General features: G+C 26.5%; 1 protein-coding gene across 6 annotated transcripts in view; it reads right to left on the reverse strand.

Annotated features, from left to right (window-relative positions):
- Positions 1-7,008: 7,008 nt before the first annotated feature.
- Trpm (transient receptor potential cation channel, subfamily M) overlaps positions 7,009-19,973 on the reverse strand; it is a 747,840-nt gene continuing 734,875 nt past the window's right edge. For 4 of the 6 annotated variants that reach the window (XM_075360566.1, XM_075360569.1, XM_075360568.1 and 1 more), the window contains 2 exons: positions 12,619-12,910; positions 7,009-9,171 (listed from right to left, as the gene is read on the reverse strand). In XM_075360566.1, the coding sequence (XP_075216681.1) occupies positions 9,001-9,171; positions 12,619-12,910 (463 nt within the window). In that variant the 3' untranslated portion in view covers positions 7,009-9,000. The remainder of the gene's footprint in view (positions 9,172-12,618; positions 12,911-19,973) is intronic. The other 2 variants (XM_075360571.1, XM_075360567.1) reach the window with 1 other exon arrangement.

A 19,973-nucleotide genomic window follows, 5' to 3' on the forward strand; every position in this document is an offset into this window, starting at 1 on the left:
GAATTATAATATTATTATCTACCTTCTATTTCTTTTTATCTTATTTCATATAATTCCTGAATTTATTTAAATTAAATTTTCTGTAGTCCATATTTCCTGAATTATCAATTGTAATTCCTGAATTATTTTTAATCCTGATTTATAGAAGAAGGATACAGAAAAGGCTAGAAGGCCATAGAGATTTGCTGTAGGTAAGTAGAAATTTGCAGAAGATGATAAGAGATTTACCAAAGGTGACCATCTCATTGCTTTTTTCAAGTAGAAGTGATGCACAGTAAGGAATCTAAGGATAAGTATGGTGACAATATTGACCATATAAATGGTCTATCTAATGAAATGTAAAATATAGTGTTAAGAAAATTTCTCAATGCTTTCGAGATATTTGCTTTTGTTAGAGAAAGTCTTTATGTAAGGAAGAAGATTTAATAAAATTTAAGATTTTGTCAGAAATTAAAAAACTTTTGTAAATAAAAAGTTATTAAGTTTCTTAGTATAGAAGAGCTAGTGGAGGTACTATCCATGATGTTAAAAAAGGATAACATTTAAATCAATAAATTAGATTTATCACAACATTAAATTTCAATATTATCAAATAATGCTTGATTCTAAGTGTAAATTATATTGTGCCAATTTATCATAATTTTAACAAATGTAACAGAGATTTTAATGAATTAAAAATATTTTTGTATGTAAATTAATATAAATATGGAATTAATTAGAGATTTAAATGGTCAATTAGGTGCAGAACAAAACATTCTAGGTGAACAGAATAGAACATATGTATAGAATGTACTTGTTAGAATACAAGCATTATACAAGCTATTTTTAAGTAGTACTAGTACTACAAAAAATACAATCCAAAGTACTAACTGCAAGAGACAAAATATTAACAAATTTATTTAATAATTTAAACTTGGTTGTAGTTAACGGTAAATCAAAAAATAACATTCTAGAAGAATTCATATTCACAGAGCCTCAAGGTTTATCATTAACTGATTTATATGCAGTCTCAACAAATGTAACATCTTTTATCAACTCATTCATTAATGAAATATGCTCGAGCCACTTTTCAATTCTTATTCAGTTTAGGATTGCAAAGGTGGTAGAAGAACACTGTACCATCATTACCAAAATTGAAATGGACTGATTAATGTAAACGAGTTATCAGTTCACAATGAGCATTCTGGTTGAGAAGCGACCAAAGTCACTGGATATCAACTCAAAGAGCATGCAAAAGTTTTATGGGAAATTGTTTATGAGAGATGTGCAAATGGTACCAGTGTAATAGAAGACAATATAAAAATCTTATAAGCAAGAATGGTTTGCTTTCTTGTGATTCAAAGCACAAAAAAGAGGTCTTTTGATTTTATTTAATATAATTTTAAAAAAAATTGATTCTGCTATTATTAAAAAAAAAATTGTTAAAGCTAATAAGTGGTATAAATGGATATGCGGCAATAAAAGAAGAAAATATTGGGTGAGAGGCATAAATAAAATGAAAATAATCAAGAGTGTAAATGATTTTTGGAAAATGGTTCACTGTTTAAAAAAAAAAATTTGTAATGGAGGCAATATTGTAGTCTGTAAGTGGGTACAGATAGCACTTTAAGCAGCAGAACTGTCAAACAAATGTTAAGATGGTTTATGTGACTCCAAATACTGAAAGTTTCACAGTGGATGATAATTTTCTTTGCTTGACATGTCTGAAATGACAAAAGATCAAATCAGATCAACGTCAAAAGATCTTCTTCATCAGGTGAACATCAAATCCATTGTATTAATCTAAAACAAAATTCTCTACAGTTATTTAGGAAAGTTACTGGATTTTTATAATAATGAATATAATGAAGTATCTGATTATTTTCAAAAATTGGTAGTTACTGTACATAAAAAAGACAGTTTAAAGAATGTTAATAATTATAAAGATATTTCATTGATAAGATTGTTACTAGGATCAGTTATTTTTTGGGTTGTAAAACATAAGATTCTGAGAATGTTTACAGCCAACTTTACATCATCATATTCAACTACTGATAATTTATTTACTTTCAACTACTGCTATTATAGAAGTAAGTATGAAATGACCAAAAATAAAAAAAAATTCTTTGTTGACTGTCAGCAGCATTTGATAGGATAAATAGGTACAACTTTATTTTATAAGCTTTGTGGAATAGATAAGTCATCAAAAATGAAAAATATGCTAATAAGCATATATAGTGGAATCAGTGCTGCAATTTTGCATAAATAGGGGCTTACAGAGAGCTTAGAAGCTTATGTACGAGTCAACTTACGGTACTTGTGGCTCAAGTTCTGTTCTTTTCACTATTTATCAATGATAGTAAGGATTATTTGGAATGAGGGATTTCAATAAATGGTGTTCTTATAAAGTTCTTGGAATATACTGATAGTATTGTATTGTTGGCTACAGAAGACTGTACGTCCAGAGGATGATGAGTGAATTCAAGAATATTGTCTTAATAAAAATCTTATAACAAACTTAAATAAATCTAAGGTGGTGGGGGCTTTAGAAATAGTGGAAAGTGTAGAATTAAAAATATAGTGATAATGAAACCAAAAAATTGAGAAGGTAAAGTATCATTTGAGCAACACTTTCAAGAGAACGCAGTAAAAGCAATATTTTTACCATATACATTTAATAGTGTTGTTTTGAATAAAGATTTCATGTTTTCAGCAAAACTTCAAGTCTAACATGGATTTAAGGTCAGTTATTTGTATTACACCACAGGCTTGTGTCTCCAAGTGGTATGAAAGTATTTAGCATATGCATAGATATTTCTTTAAGAGTTTTCAGTACACCAAAGTGGGCACCAAAGATCAAACATACTGGTATAGATCAGTATACCTTAAAAAAAGTTATAGTTACTAAATAACAGTACCTTAAAATGTCTTTCTCACATAAGAGAAAGACATTCTGGTATCACTACTGGAAACAATTATGTGAAACTATAACCTACCTATGATATTTTTATTTACAGAATTCTAAAACAAAAAGATTTTGGAACCAATTATAATAAATATAATAATATTATAATAAATAAATGTTAATTATTTATACAGTAATATAGTATTGGCTGGCCACCAAGTAGTATATTTTGTTTTTGTCCTATTTAATTTAATTTTATCATAATTGATGTCAAATTTTTATACATGCAACTTTTAATTTCAATAATTTTAATTAATATTAATTTTTAACATTTTTTATATTTCTTTTAAAAAAATTATAAAATGTGAAAAATATTTTAACTTTTAAATTTTTAATCTTAATTCTTATATAATAAATTTTATATATTATATATTTTAATTATCATTTTGAGTTTAATATGTAATTTGGTAATAAACATATTATAAAGAAGAATTACAACTGATGATGCGGGTTGCCATGAAAGTACTATTGTAGACATTATGAAAAAATAAGGTGAGTGTTACTTTACTTGGGTGGATCAAGTTGAGTTATATACAATAATTTTTTTTTTTTTTTTATTAAAAAAAAAATATTAATACAGAGGTGATATGGGTCTTGAAAAGATAGATTTTAGAAAATATACATACAGATCATTTTTATACAGTTAAAAGCATCTGCTTATAGCCTGCACATTTTGCTTAAGGTTTTTATTTTATTTATTATTTATTTATTTATTGTTTCTTATAATTATTTATTTACTTTTTCTATTTTTAGTTTTTTGTCAACTTTCCACCAAAGTGACCAACCTTAATAATTAATTAAAAGTACAATAGGTCTATTTTATGATATATTTTTGACTGATTTTTTTCTTTTTTTTTGTTAGCTTTATATTGCTAGAATTATTTTATGGTTTTAATTTTTTTATTTTTTTAATAACAAAGTAGAAGAAATTATGTTTCATCATATTGTAATGAATCAAATTGTAATACATTATAGCAAATTGATTTTGTTTTGCAATAGATTGTTGTTATTATTACATACAATACTTAAGAAGTTCTACTTAGTAAGTTTCCATGAATGGTGTAAATATGTTTGCTAGTGAAAGCACAGTTCTGATGGCCTCAGTAGAGAAAAATGATGATTAGAGAGAAAAGTGTGGAACATTTTATAACTTATAGTAAGCACATTTTAGGATTTTTACAAATTTGTTTATTATAATAATATAAATTAATGTTGGACAGAGAATTAAAAATGCAAATATTAAAAAAAAAATTTGATAAGTAAATTAAACTTTTCACTTATTGGTTTCAACAATTAATTGATCTTGATATATAACACTTCAGCAGAGGGAATTTCTTTAATGAAATTATTATAAAAACACAAATATTACAAAAATAAACCTTTTATTCTTATAGCACCAAGGAAAATAAATATAAAATAGTGACAAATTTTTTGTTCAGATATATAATAAAAAGAACTTTTTAAAATGGTTTGTCTTTCTTTCTAATGCCTTGCCGTAGTGTACAATAATAATAAAATTATATGAAAAAAATTATTACCTACCATTAATATAATATAAAAAATTGAAATTATCATTTATAAAAAAAATAACTACAAAAATTTAATAATTAAAAAAAATGTTGAATTTACTTTTCGATACAGATATCTGCATTTAAAAAAGTCACAAAAAATTACTGGAAAGGGACGAAAAACAGAGAGAGATTGATGAACAGAAAGAGTAAGCAAACTATAAGTGTGTGAAATAAGACAGTTTTTTGTGAGTAACCTGATGCTAGAATAGTGGTTCAGTTCCTAACTGATATGTTAGGAACTGATATTATAGCTGCTATTCTTTCACACTTTAGAATTCAACCACAAACACAAGTTAAAGGGGTAATTTTTTTATGAACCAGTAAGTGAGGTTATTTTTTGCTCTATCTGTGTACTCATGATACCTGAGTACCTTTTTTGCTGGGTTCAATTTAACATATAATAATTCTAATAAAAAAGTTGAATAAAATAACAAAAAATTAAGATATTAAAATTAACAAAATCAACAACAAAAAACCTCATCATTCCAGTCAATCTTCACTAAATTATACCCACACATTTATAGAAGAGAACAAAAAATCTATTTTGAAAGAAGAAGTAAACTTAATGATTTTGGGAACAAAAACTCATATAATTTTGTAATTGGATATAAGGGGTTGAATAAGTCCTTTTCGTTTAATTAATTATGGGGGTTATAGGAGAAAAAAAAACTTTAAAGGAAAGTAAAGTAAATTATATTTTTAATAGCTGAGAAACTGTTTTAAATCAAAGTATGGCCATTTTCCAGTTCTTGTATTTGTTAATATATAATTTACCGTAATGTTCCTGTACCACTTAAAACCATTAAAATTACAACATATCCACAACCTACTCTTTTAATCAATAACAATAATTTGGCATGGTTATTTTAGATTACTGTCAATATAATGACATATACTTGCTTTGAACAGAAAATGTTCAGATGACAATGTAATTAAATACAAGTATAGTTTACCTCATTCATTTGTTCCAATCTGCATGTAATTCCCAAGTATGTGAAGTAAACATTTAATGTGCATCACTATAAAACTGCTAAATTTTAAATTTATAATGCTTAAAATGAAGCCACATATTTCACCAGCAAGAAGTAAAAAAAATTGGATTCATATACATTTTAAAGTTCTTTACGTAATCAATGAATGTAGAATCTCTGATAGAAACTATTAGGCCACGTTCCAATGTAAAGTAAAGAAAAAGTACCTGATAACAGTCATCAATTATAGTCACATAATGTTGTAAGTTATGTAATTCAAAGTACATTCAATTATGTTACATACTTTCACATTGTGCGGCATAAGTTACAACCAAAACATTTTTTTTTGAAACAGACATTCTCAAAATGTACTATCTAAATTTCTTTTTCATTCTGTTATACACAGCAGACCAAAAAAATATTATTAATTAATGTAATTAATTATATATAGGAATAACTGGAAAAACGTAGTGTAATTCAAGATTCATTTTCAAAAAGTACTTATGAAATGGATAAAATATGTGGAATGGATATTTTGCGAAGATAAAATGTGTCGTTAGGCCATTTATGAATTTATTTTAAATACTTTATTGATAAACAGTGTTTATTTATTTTATGCATGCTAAATTTAGGCATGTGCCTGGGCCCAGGTTGCTACATACATCTGTTCGTACATCAGAGGGCAGCAGCAGGCTATGTGTATGTGGGCAGGGGAAATTTCTTCTGAATCTCATTCAACACCTTCACAAACTTCAAGGGTTGATGAAGAAACATAGGTAGTCAAAACAACTTTTGTTGATCCTGCTATGCCTACTGCCGAACAAGAGGCCTGAATTAATGATCAACCTAGTCTCATATCATTGTCAACCAAACCAAGTGGAGATCCAAATAAAGTTTTATCTGACACTGAAGAAAACGAAGACATCCTTTTAAAACCTGATACTCCTACTACTAGTATTACTGGTAACTTTAAGGCAAGGCGGTAAGATTCTTTAATGGAAATTAAAGATACTACAAGAGACTATTTTGTTAAACATGGTTTCAATTAAAATAAATATGATGACTTTGAACAATCTAAAAAAATCTTACTTTTGCAAAAAAAATTTAATTTGACTGGAAGATAATGGAATCATCTACATGATCGCTTGTCAACCAAAGCCCAGTTTTCAGAAATTGTGAACTCTAATAAAACCAAAAAGGAATATATATTCTTAATGACATTGTACATGAATTTAGTCATATTCCTTTATGCGTGTCACTGTAACATAGTTTTAAGACATATTTAATTATTCTGGACTAAAAATGTAATAAGAAGATTTGTAGAACTTTGCAAAAAGTAGAACTATTCTTTCTGCAGAATACACTACAAAAAAATGGAAGAAATATTAATAGCATGTGAAGAATATTGACTAATATATGTATAATAATATTGGAACAATATCACTCAGATCCTTTGGAACAAAATAATAGTTTCTTTAAAACTTCTCTAACAGGGTTGAACTTCTATTAATATGCTAAAATAATGCACAAAGAGGATATAATTTTCAAATGGAAAATTCTTTTCAATATAAATTGTACAAGCTACATGTTCTCAATTAACTTCTGTGAAAAATGTTATGAAGACTTTTCATTTCTTCATTAGAAAGTGGCCTGACAGTTAACATAATGGGATTACAAAGTAAATAACTCAGTAAAATCAAGCTTTAAAATGGACTGTTTTTCCAATTTTTACAACTTCTCACTAACAAGATATAACTTCAGAGATTCATCCCGAATATTGTAGCAGCTGTTTTGTCAGATTATCCATTAAAAAATTACTTTATAATTATTTTAAGCAATTACAGGAAACTAACAGAAATAAAAAGTTCTGAAAATAAACAGTTTTGCCTTTATTGTTAAAACTATCTGTAAAATATGAGTACTGAAATTTATTTTAATAATTTTAATACTATTTTTAACATAAAAGAAAACTTCCCACAAAGTAATGATAAGAATTTTGATTAATACATTCTGAATTAGTAGATACTCTTAGCATAAAAAGAAAGTAAATTCACAATCTAAAGAAACTAATATTGCAGTTTCACACAGATTTTTCACTTCTATAATCCTAGATGATGTTATCATTATTAGGTAGGGTTCAATTTATATAAGCACCAAAATTAAAAGCTTTTTTTTAATGATTAACACTCGATAATATTCTCCAAAATAAGAATATTTAAATGTAAAGAAATGATCTCACCCTATATGATTAAAGATCTGAGAACCAATAATCTTCATTATAAAGCAAAATATATTATTTCACCAGTAACTGCTTTCATTAAAATGCATATTGGTGCCAATTCAGATGCATGAAACCAATGTACTATTATAAAAGTTAGTTTCCTTCTCTTACTATAATAAGAAAAAGGAAGAATTTGAACTTTTTTAACATTATAATGATTATTAAAAAAATAATATTGATTTAAAATCTTGAATGTTAAACTACATTTTTTAGAATAATTAATCGCAACAAAATATGATGAGCTAAATATATTAACACATATTATTAAAGAACTACTGCAATTTGTTAAGAACAATTTTATTTCTGATGTACCAGTTAAAAAGTAAACTTTTTAAATACTTACGTACAGAATGACAATTAGCTTAAGAATAGTTATAACATTTATCAAAAAATATTTGCCATAAGAATACACAAAGATTAAAACAGAAGTTTAACATAAAGACAATTCATTGTTTAGGTTTACATTGAAAACATGAAGATATTCACAATTATAAAAAAAAAAATTTCTTTTTCAGAAATGGATTCTAAAGATAAATTATGTTAAAAAGTAAATAAATAAAATTAAAAAAAAAAATAACTATAATATACTGCTGCATTTTATATGCTGCTGCATTGTCAGGTTCTTTATATTGCTATACATTTTATTGTGACAATTTAAATAATTAGCTGCCTTTTAATTGGTTTTAAACCATTAGAAAAAGTGCTTTACTATCAAAACATAATTATTATTACAGGTTACTTTAGTAATTAATAAATCATTTTATTAATTATTATAAACTTATTAATAATCCTATTTATAACCTATTATATAAATTATTTATTTAACATTACTAATTTATATTAACAGAATTACGACTAATTATTTTAATAAATATCTATAACTTTACTTCGGTTCTGTAACTTTCAATTAAATAAAAATATATTTAAAACTACTTCTTGTTCTTTATACATCACCATACATAAACATAAATCTGTATATTGTATTATAAAACAAAGATTAAAAAAGAAAATATATTTTTATCACACTATAAAATATATATTAACATTAATCAATACTACTAATATTCATCTAATACCATTCATTTCATTAATGTATTTCTATAAAATCACACATTTAACAATTATTAACCTACAAATCACAACAAGTATAAAATATGTAATATATGTACAATTAATTTAAATTTTAAAATTACTTAAAATAAAATTAAAAGGTATAAACAAATCACTAATAATTCAGCACATTGTTTCTGGGTTGCCTGGAATAAGACTGTTCTCAGAAGAAGTAAGCTGAGGAGCAGCAGATGTTGATGGTGCAGCATCTGGGCTTTGTAAACTAACTGTTTGTGAATGACATGGTGTGGGCAGATCTCCTTCAATTGCACTACTTCTCCTTAATGACCTCCCCTAAAAAAAAAAAGAATGAGTAAATATATATAATTTACTCAATATGTATAAATGTATATGCATACATTACCGATCTCTGTAGTGGAGGGGCAGTGAGATGAAACTTCCTTTCATCTGGAAGTTTTGGGTTTGAGTATAATATCAGGCATGGCATATTTTATATGATACAAGATTCATTATCTATCATAGAGTAACTATTATTAGGTGTTAGCTTTCTGTTACTATTAAATGAATATATTTTTATAAAATATATTTCTCACTTTGGCTCTCTGCATGGGATACCAAAATATTGCTTACTAACAAAAATTAATTTAGAATTATTACTCATTAATAAACTGAAAATCTTTTCTTGGTATGAGCCATGATAAAGATAAATAAATGAAATCATAAGGAAGGTTTCTTGTGGTCTCAAACATTAAAGAGATTTCGGTAAAAATAAAGAAATTAACTAATTTTTTACATTGTCTATAAACAAAATTATTTAATTTGTCATTACATAGTAAAACTCCTGCTGAATCTTTCTGATTTCATAAAGGAGTTTTGTATTTTTTTAATCCAATTTTTAAATATTTTAATAAATCTTGACTGATCATTAATAACTATATTCCATACACTAACTAAATAGCAAATTAAAACTTAATTTTATAATTATAAGTAGTACTGTCATATCTGTTCTGTTAATTCTTCAAACATATAAAAGAATTTGCATCAAGTTTGGATTGGACTTCTTCATGATATCAAAAGATCAAGATTTCTTCTGGAAGATTCCCTTAATGAGAAATTTGTTAAGGTGAAGTAAAAGTAACTGATAGCAGAATTTTACTGGATGAACAATGTTATTGACCATTTATTAAGGCATCCAAAGATTTACTAAATTAAGTTTTAATAACAATAATAAGTTTCAAATACTGGAAGGGAAAAATTAAAATACATATGACGTGTTAGTTAAAGATTTAGTATGAAGTAAACAAACAGAAATAAAATAAATTGTAAAAAATAGGTTGGGAAAGTGGATCAGGCTAAACCAGTGTTTGATAAAACAAAAATATAAAAATTTATTATTATTTATCTTCTATTACATATGTAGTAATAGCCTAGTGGTCCAAATTGGTTGTGACCTTTCTTAAAACCATATACAGGCTACATCTCTTCTTTTCTTCAGCCCTTGATGCTATCAGGACTAACATTTGGATTCTTCTTGACATCACTGGTTCCTGGTCTTACTGATGATGCTGAAAAATCTTTATTTGTATAATATTGTCATTATGTGGAAGAAAGGGCTTCAGCTAGTAGGGTAGTAATTTCCACTGTATATGCTATGAATTGCAGGGCTATCCTGAGTGGAGTCTTGTACTGGTAGCTTTACAGGTATTAGTGAAGTGGTGTGTTCCACTGAGTGGAACTTCCAAATATTAGGTTGTTCTAATCTTGCTCACTGCAGTTGGGTTAACAATGATGCTTGTCATGCTTTGGTTTGGCTGTGATTTTAATGTAACTGATTCAACACTAAATTCACTCTTCTCCATCATATTCATCAATAAAACAGCGTGTTTCTGAATTCAAAAAAGGTCGCAAAATCACTGATGATAAACCATGATGTTTTCTGGGACACAAAAGGAATTATCTTTATTGATTACCTCAAAAAGGGTAAAACAATTAATATTGAGTACTACACAAACTTATTGCAATATTTGAGTAATGAAGGAAAAAGATAACAACACACTTAGTGAAAAAAAATGTCTTGTTTCATCATAACAATGTACCAGCACATTCATCAATCATTTCAATGGCTAAAATCAACAAACGTGATGTTCCAACTGCTTTTTCAACTGCCCTATTCACCAGATTTAGCATCCAGCAACTATCAATTATTTCCTAACCTCAAAAAATCGCTTGGCACACAATGATTTAAAACTCAACAAGGAAGTCATTATTGTTGTAAATGGGTACACTTTGAGAAGTTTGAATTATAAAGCCGTATTATGAAAATGTTTTAGAGAACCGTTATAAAAAGTGTATTAGTCTTTATGGAGATTATATTGAAAAAAAATTGTTGTCTTCTTTGTCAGGCTGGAAACTTTTCAGCCCATCCTCGTATGAGTTCAATCAATACAATAAAAATACAATCCAACAAGTACAAATAATTAAAGAGAAGAGATTATTGAATTGCAATTTTTAGATTAGATGTTAATATTGGTTGTGGGGTTCACATTTCCACACGCTATTTAGGCAGTAATAGCCTAAAAAACCTGAAATTTTTCAGTAATGATGTATGAAATAATATTGATAACTCCTTTTATAATCATTCAGTCAATTCATGTCTTCAGTGCAGCAGTGTATCAATAGCACTAATCTGATGAGAGTAACTACAAAATTATTGATTATTGATTGTAAAAGTGACCAGTTACAGAGATCTACCATTGGCTTGCTATAGGAGCAACCAAGCAATTAAAACTAAATTTACACAGAGGGTGGATTAAAACATTATTAAAATGTTATTAAAAGAGTAAAGAAAAACTTTAAATTCTTATAGATGATAAGGATGGTAATGAAGATTCATATATTGAATGTTTTTGGTAAATCTATTCTCACATAATCTGTAAAATCCAACCACTTCATTGTCCTTGATGGAATGATAAGAAGGTGTTTAAAGACTGAGGAGTGCTCTATGGAGCATCAATCTTAGACCAATCAATGAATATCTCACACATTATCTTAAAGCCAATGTTGTATATGTAGAAAATTTAAATAGTTACAAATGAATCAATCTGCAAAAGCCTACCTTTATACCTATTAAGTGGAGTAAATTAAGATCTATATGCAGGCTAATTCTCACATTTTCTAATTTAGGATTATTAAAAAAATGGTAATGTATTTATCTCCACATGATGTTAATAATTTATTAAAATTATTCTGTTCAGTATACTGTACTAGCTATTACAGCCCAAATTTCAGAGAAATTCACTATAAAAATATTTTCATGGCTTATCAGTTAAAATATTTTCCTCAAGTGGTTTGAACATTTACATTAACAGAATAATAGTATAGCCTAAAAAACTCTCATAACATAAAATATTAAAATATAACATCATAAAAATAATATAATATCATAAAATATTTGTTCAGCTGCAATGTACTAGCTCAAAATTTTACATTAAAACATTAATAACATTCATGTTACGAAATTGAAAAAAACACACTTTTCCTGCACAATGTGAAAAAACAGAGGTCACGTATCTCTAATTATGAGTATTTTTTTGAAGACTATAGAGTGAATGGTGAATTCTAGACTTAAGAAAATAAAAAATTCACCTAAATAGAATTTTTTTTAAATTCAAAAAGTAACAGAATATTTTTTATTAGAGGACCAAAACCTGCTCTGAGAAGCATCCAGTCTGCTCAAACAGTTCATAGCAAGTAAGACAGATATTCATAAATGTCAGTTACCTGAGATGCAGTCAAAAAGAATGCATTGTTGTGGAACTTATCATTTGAATCACTTCTTTGCATTCGCCTTTGGATCAAACCTTCCATCAATTGGTAATCACTTTCTTCAGCATCTTTTAGATGTTCTTTTTCTAGATAAAGTGCCATTTCTGGATTAGACATCTCTGAATGATGACGAGATCTACGTGAAGGGCCAGCTGCTGAAGAACCTTCAGGGCGTGGTGGAGACAGCAAACTGGGAGAGCGAGGTGGTGATAAGAGACCACACACTGTTTCTAGTTCATCAGTAATGCTGGAAAAAGATTATTTATTGTTAAATAAACAAAACTTCAAATAAAACATACACTTCAACCTCACGGTGCGCATTTGAAGCGGTAAATTCATTCTCATAAAATAGATTTAATTACTATTAAATTCATGAGTACCTGAAATAAAGGCAACCTCCATAATACGATGATAATGACTGTGCCTTTCATCCATAAGTTTTCTAGAAATAAATCCCAATCAGGCTTGTGATATTTCACAAATATCATAACTGCCATACCATATGCTCATGCAAAGCTTAAATGGTGAAGTAAAGATATAACAAAAATTTGAGTATGGCTGAAATTATTTTTACTTAATGAAATTAACTTTAGCCAAACACCACCATTGTTTTTTTTTAATGAAACAATAAAAACTAAGTAGTACATGCCATGTAACTTAATTCTGGTTAACATCAAAAGAAACTAATGTAATTATAAAACTAATGTATAATTAGAATTTTTAATTTTTTAAATCTGGTTAACACTACACACAAGCTCTATCAGTTAAGTGGGTACAGCTGGTATTTTTATGAATTCTTAAATCATTAAAAGTACACTAATATCTCCTAATGTGAACTCTTTGCTTCATTTCATAGAAAATCTATTAACATCAAATAAAAAAAAAACTACTAATTCTTTAATATTAGTAACTGAATTCCTAATAAGTGTGAGTATAAAATACTGTTTATTATATTTTCAGAGATACAAATAAATTTTACATTTGCATAGTTTAAATATATAACACATATATATATATATATATATATATATATGCGTATAATTTTTTTTTTTTTAAGTCATTACTTATAAGACCCATATTCCTATGTACCAATATAATGTATTTTTATAATCAAAAACCAACTTGAAATTAGATAGTAGAAATTTTCTATTTATTTTATTTTATTTTTAAATGTAATTTTAGTTTTTTAAATATGATGTCATATTTATATACATATCTTATTTAATTTACTTCATATGTTTTTGTATGTATGATTGTAATTTTAATAATTATTAATTTTAGTTTTAAAAAGAATTATGTTTCATATGTAATTTTATATAAATAAGTTTTATATACAACTGATGATGCGGAATCCTGCAAAAGTGCAGTTGGAATAATAAAAAACTAATAAGATAAGTGTTATTTAATTTAGTTTGTAATTCTGAACTTGGGTTGTTCAAGTTGGTTTTTGATTTAAAAAATGCAATAAGTATATATATATATATATATAAACACAGCAAATAGTACTGCTACTTAATTAAGACATTCTAATAATGTACTTTCCATAACATGTTCAAGGCTATGGACTGTGAAGGTTGTCCATAGTGTCTGCAACAAAAGATTGCAAACAATTTTTTTGACCTGATTCATATGCAATAATTATTCAATTCTGGCAAATATTCTACTACATTAGTTTATCATTCACAGTTATTCATTCAGTAACATTTGTTCTAATGTACAAGGGCTGTCCAGAAATTAACTTACGTTTTGAAATTTAAAAAACCAACCAAAATATATACATTTGAAAGGGACAATCAAAACTATTTTTCTACATAGTCACCATTAAAATTGAGGTACTTATCATAACGATGCACAAGCTTTTCAATTCCTTCTCTGTAGAGATCTGCCATCTTAAATTTTTGGCACCCATCTTGAACAAAACTTGTGATAACCAAGCTTCCCAGATACAATTTCATGCAGTAAACTTCATGAAATTTGGGGGAAATGAAGCAGGAGTTTCTTAATCGTAATGCAGTGATTTTCACGAATTTTATTGTTGATTTTCATCATCAGTACATCAGTCACAAGGCTAGGCCAACTACTGCGGTCCTCTTCATGAACACTGGCGATGCAATTTTTAAACTGAATGCACCACTGTCTCATTCCACCTTTACTCATTATTCCATCTTCCATCATTGTACACCTCAAAAAGTTGCTGATGAATTTCAATTGGTTTGAGGTTTTTTCCAGTAAAATCCTAATCACTGAACGCATCTCACAACTCGCAGGATTTTTTATTGAAGCACACATTTCAATAATTCACAATGAACAAAGTAGAAAAATCCTAGTCCACACGCTACAACAGCTTGATGCGTACTGAGTGTAGAAACATTTTGATCCCAAGATGGAGGCTCTATCCCACCCATCTCTATGCTAGGCACAAATGTAAATTAGTTTCTGGACCACCCTCATATATAATGGAGCAGCATCTTCATTACAACTTCTATGCAATCTTATTTTCAAATATTCTAATCTTTATGGCGTAAGTGGTTAAGTTCAAGCGTTATTTAAGTTTAAATTTAAGATATTAATTCCCAATAAGTTGTTTTGTTTAAAGGTTATTTTTAACTGAGTAAATAGAAAAGTAATCTTAATTATAAAATTCATAATACTAATCAATATATTCATTCTTTGCATGTCTTAGTTGTACTGTTATGTTGACAATAATTTCATGAAAAATACCAGAGATATTTCCTATTTTTTGTAATTTGTAATTGATTCCATCATATAAATGCTTTCAGATATAATTCTATATGAATCTTAGCAAATGTCATAAAAACCACTAGATAATGTTCATTCCACAAACTCAATCAGAAAAAAATGTTATTTAGCAGGTGTCAGAAGAGTTCTAATGTTGTTTAGTTCATGAATATTATAAATGAACAAGGGAATTGATGATTTGCAATTTTGGGCAAATTATGTAATGAATAGAGTAATGAGGGATCTGAAATGTATGTATTTGATAGTAAAAAGGTGCTTTAAACATGTAATAAGCAATAAAATTTAAAAAATTAAAAATAATTATAAAAGGCTTATTTATTTCAATTTAACTATTTATTAGTTTTAATCAATTTTTCAAAAAAAAAGAATTATCATCTGGTAAATTTTATTATTTTCTTGGCAACACTGAGAATTTTAAAAATGACAAATATTTACTATAAAAAACAAATCTTGTTTTAAATCGTGTTAAAACAAGTTTCTTAAAAAAATTCATTTTAATTCTTATAAATTATACCACTTTTTTAACTTACAAAACAATTTCTTTTTTTAAGATTTGTATTTGATTCTTTAATATGAGAATTTTAAGAATAAGTACTGTTTTACAATTAAATAATTTTATTACTTCCAGTTAAAAACTACAAGAAAAATAATGTTACTGACAAGATAATAATAATAATATTTCTATATTACCAAGATGAATAATATTTGCAATTGTATAAAAACAACAAAAATTACTAGTCATTTTCTAAAAAACTAAAATTATCCTACTGTGATCTTTTTGAGGCTATGATCCAATCTCATACTCAATACTTCAGAACACGGTTAACTGTGGTGCTTGTCTTACAGTGGTTCCATTTATTGATATTTAAATTTAAATCCATCTTCATTTAATCCACATTTACTATATTTGTGTATACTGTATCCATATTTGTGTTGTATTTGTTCATATATATGTTTCTGTCAAATTTAATATTGTAAACCTGTATTATTTGAGTGCACTGATCTTATCTTTATTTTATATTATATATAGAATTTGTAAGTAGTGCTTTTTATAATTAATGTGTCTTATGTTTCTATGTAGTATAATCTATGAACAATTAGGCGTACCAATTTGTTTATTCATGTCCAGTTTTCTGAATAAATTTTTCAACACAGCAATACAACATGGAAATAAATAAATTAAATTGCAGTGATAGCAATACATATGATATCAGTTAGAAAATATGAACATTCACCCACAGATACAAATGTCATACAAGCCCTAACGCTCTACTAGTGTTGGCAAATTACTCATAGAAATAGGGCACACAAGAAAGATATTAAGCTTAACATGTAAATTTTATAAACATTCAAGTCGTAAACAACACACTTAAATAATAAAAAATTTGACAAAAATAACAAACTAAACAAACACAACACATATCACAAATGTACTGTTTGGCCACATGTTAAATGGGTTCCTTACTACTTCAGAATAAGTGCCTCTAACAACAGTACTATCTGCAACACCAATGAGAATGAGGCTGGATCATAATCTCTTATTTCAAGAGTAAGACACAATAGCCATTATTTGCTAAAACAATAATAATTCATTACCACACCTTTCCTTTACTTAAATTAAAACCTGTCAAGTTAAACAACATAATACATTAGCCAGGCTACTATTTTCAGCGTTATTACTGGCTTCTATTGTAAAATATTTATTTGTGTTTTTTTTTCAATTTTAATTGTTACATTATAATGTGAAATAACTTGTGAATGTTGAACTTGTGTATGCTAATCAGAATATTACATAAATACAAAGAAAAACAGACAGCACATTATATTTTTCTTATAATTGCTGACCATATCCACAAAAGACAATAAAAGATCAGTCTTCTTAAAATTAAAAAAAAAAAAAAAAAATTTGATCTTCAAAATGCTCATGGAAATAGATCTTACAAAATTAATTTTGTGCTGAACATAAAATTCCTGTTACAAATATCACTTTTAAATAAATAAACATATATAGTTTATTATTTCAGAAAGAAATAAAATATTTTAATATACATTCATTAACAATTTACAAAATTATAAACATAAATTATAAATTAAGGAATTCTAATTATCTACTGAATTAAAATTAGACCGCTATTTTTTGTTTTATCTTTCTTGTACCACTATATTAAATGGCATTGACGCTATGATCATATCCACTAATAAAAACCAACATATAATAAAACAACGTCTGCCACTGTTCAAGGATAGTGATCAAATTAGTTTGTTTAATATGGCTTTAATCATTGATGTTTTTTCTTTCACATTTTTCATAATTAATTTTTATTAATGTAACAAAGCTGAAATAGGTAAGATGCAAGTTTTAATATGATGTATAAGTATGGAAGAGAACAAAGAACAAAATTTAGTACAATTAAATTAAAATAAAAAATAAAGCTATTTATCAAATATTTAATGAATTTAGATTTTTGAAGCCTAAGATTTATATTTTTAAGTATAAGTTGGAAAAGAACTTTTTAATGTGCAATAAAAAATTAAGTAAATTCACTATCAGATTTTAATGAAGTGTAAACTAATTAACTGTAACAAATAAGAGTACAATGTTTTTTTACATAATATAGAATTATTCTCAATTGATTACCTGCATATGTATGATTTTTGGTGTTAAATACATTACAATGATTTACATACACCGTTCAACACAATTACTGTTGGTCAACAAACTCACTTTAACTATGAGTGTTAAAAAAAACAAGAATATATTCAAAAGTTCAAAGAGAAAAAACAGAACAGCATGAGTAGGTGAATGTCTATTAACACTAATCACCCAAAACTTCAGACAAGGTACAAACTATGAATACCCAAACTTCCTAAGAGGTTACTAAATTATTTATTTATAAATAGAAAACTCTCTTTCTTAAGAAAGATGATTATATAGTGCCCACAAATTTTCATCTTGATTGCACATAAAACTAAGCACTATAACAAAAAGTGAACTGTACCAATATACACTACTGGCATAATTACAAGACATTTATACATAATAAATAGAATCTAAATCATTATTTGCCGACTTCCACTGTAGAGTGGTAGGATCTCTGACATACATCCAGAAGGTTCTAGGTTCAAATTATGATCAGACATGTGTCATGATCTTATTGTTCATTAAAAAATTTCATCCAAAACTATAGTTGTTATTAAGCCTGTTGTTACTGGAGGAAGTAAAATATAAATTATATAATGTTTACATTTGAAGTAATTCTGAACATTTTGATTTTAAAATTTGTTTGAAAATCTTGTTAACCAAAACAAATAAATGTTTAGATGAAATAATGTTTATATTTTTTTTTTATAATGAACTGTAATATGTGGACATTCTCGTTATATACAGTTTTCTTGAAAACTTGTAATTGTAATAAGAAAAACTGTATCCATTTCAGAAAATCATCTGGGGTAATTTACAGATTTTGTTATTAACCTTCCATGCTCATCATGCACTATGCATAATCTGCAGTGAATGATTAACAGGTTTTTTGTCAACACAGAAAAGTACATGCACAACAAACAAAATCTATCTTTTGAAATATATTTTATTAATAACTATACCATAATTTGTAATGTAATTTAAAATTATAATTATACTTCTAAATCATATTATTCTTTTAATAATGTTTATACATTGAAAATACAAGCTAAACATAAGAAATCTTTTTACAATAATTATTATTGTAATTATAAATAAAACTATCTAAAATTTTATTGGTGGTCAAAAGAAGCAGCTTCAATCTACAATTAATGCAGAAATATATTTAATTTACTATTTAGCATTTTCTCTCCAGAAAAATCTATCATCTTCATTTACCACATAAGCCAATTTATTGTAATGATATAAGAAACTATTATTTATATATATAAAGCTATTTAGGAAAAAGGAAAATAATTTCAGAACTGATTTTAGAGCTTGAAATAAGGAAAAAGTTCATACAAATATATGTCTGAAAACACTTTGATACTGAGTTAAGGCTAGTGAAAAAGTTTTCAAGGATTTCAGTTTGCCTGGTGAAATGAGGTCACACTGAAATTTTTAATGCCCTATATATGAGGCAAACTTGATGATTTTTTATGTTTTTTGACATGAAAATGTTGAATAAAACAGTTCCCAGAACTGTATCTGCTGTAGTTTTCATGACATCCAACAAAAAACAGAAAAGTTCATGACAAAAAATATGTTTTTTTTAGATTTGAAGTACAAAAACTTTGTTAAATGATTAATAAATGTGTAAATTTTGAGAAATTTGATTTAAAGAAATTTAATTTTGAGAAAACTGATTTAATAAAGTTTATGAAAAACAAGAAAATAATCAACTTTTATTATTAAACACAAAACTTAACAGAAAATTATATGAATTTGTAAAAATTAAAACAGCTGTCTTTAGAACAATAATTTTAGACCTTGAGATATTAAAATATTTCTAATTTACTTTTAAAAAATACTCACTGTGGTTTATACTGTATTAAAATACAATATATATTAAAAAATTCCACCATTAACA

The sequence above is a fragment of the Lycorma delicatula genome, chromosome 3, assembly GCF_047948215.1.
Source record: "Lycorma delicatula isolate Av1 chromosome 3, ASM4794821v1, whole genome shotgun sequence".
In the NCBI taxonomy this organism is placed as follows: domain Eukaryota; kingdom Metazoa; phylum Arthropoda; class Insecta; order Hemiptera; family Fulgoridae; genus Lycorma; species Lycorma delicatula.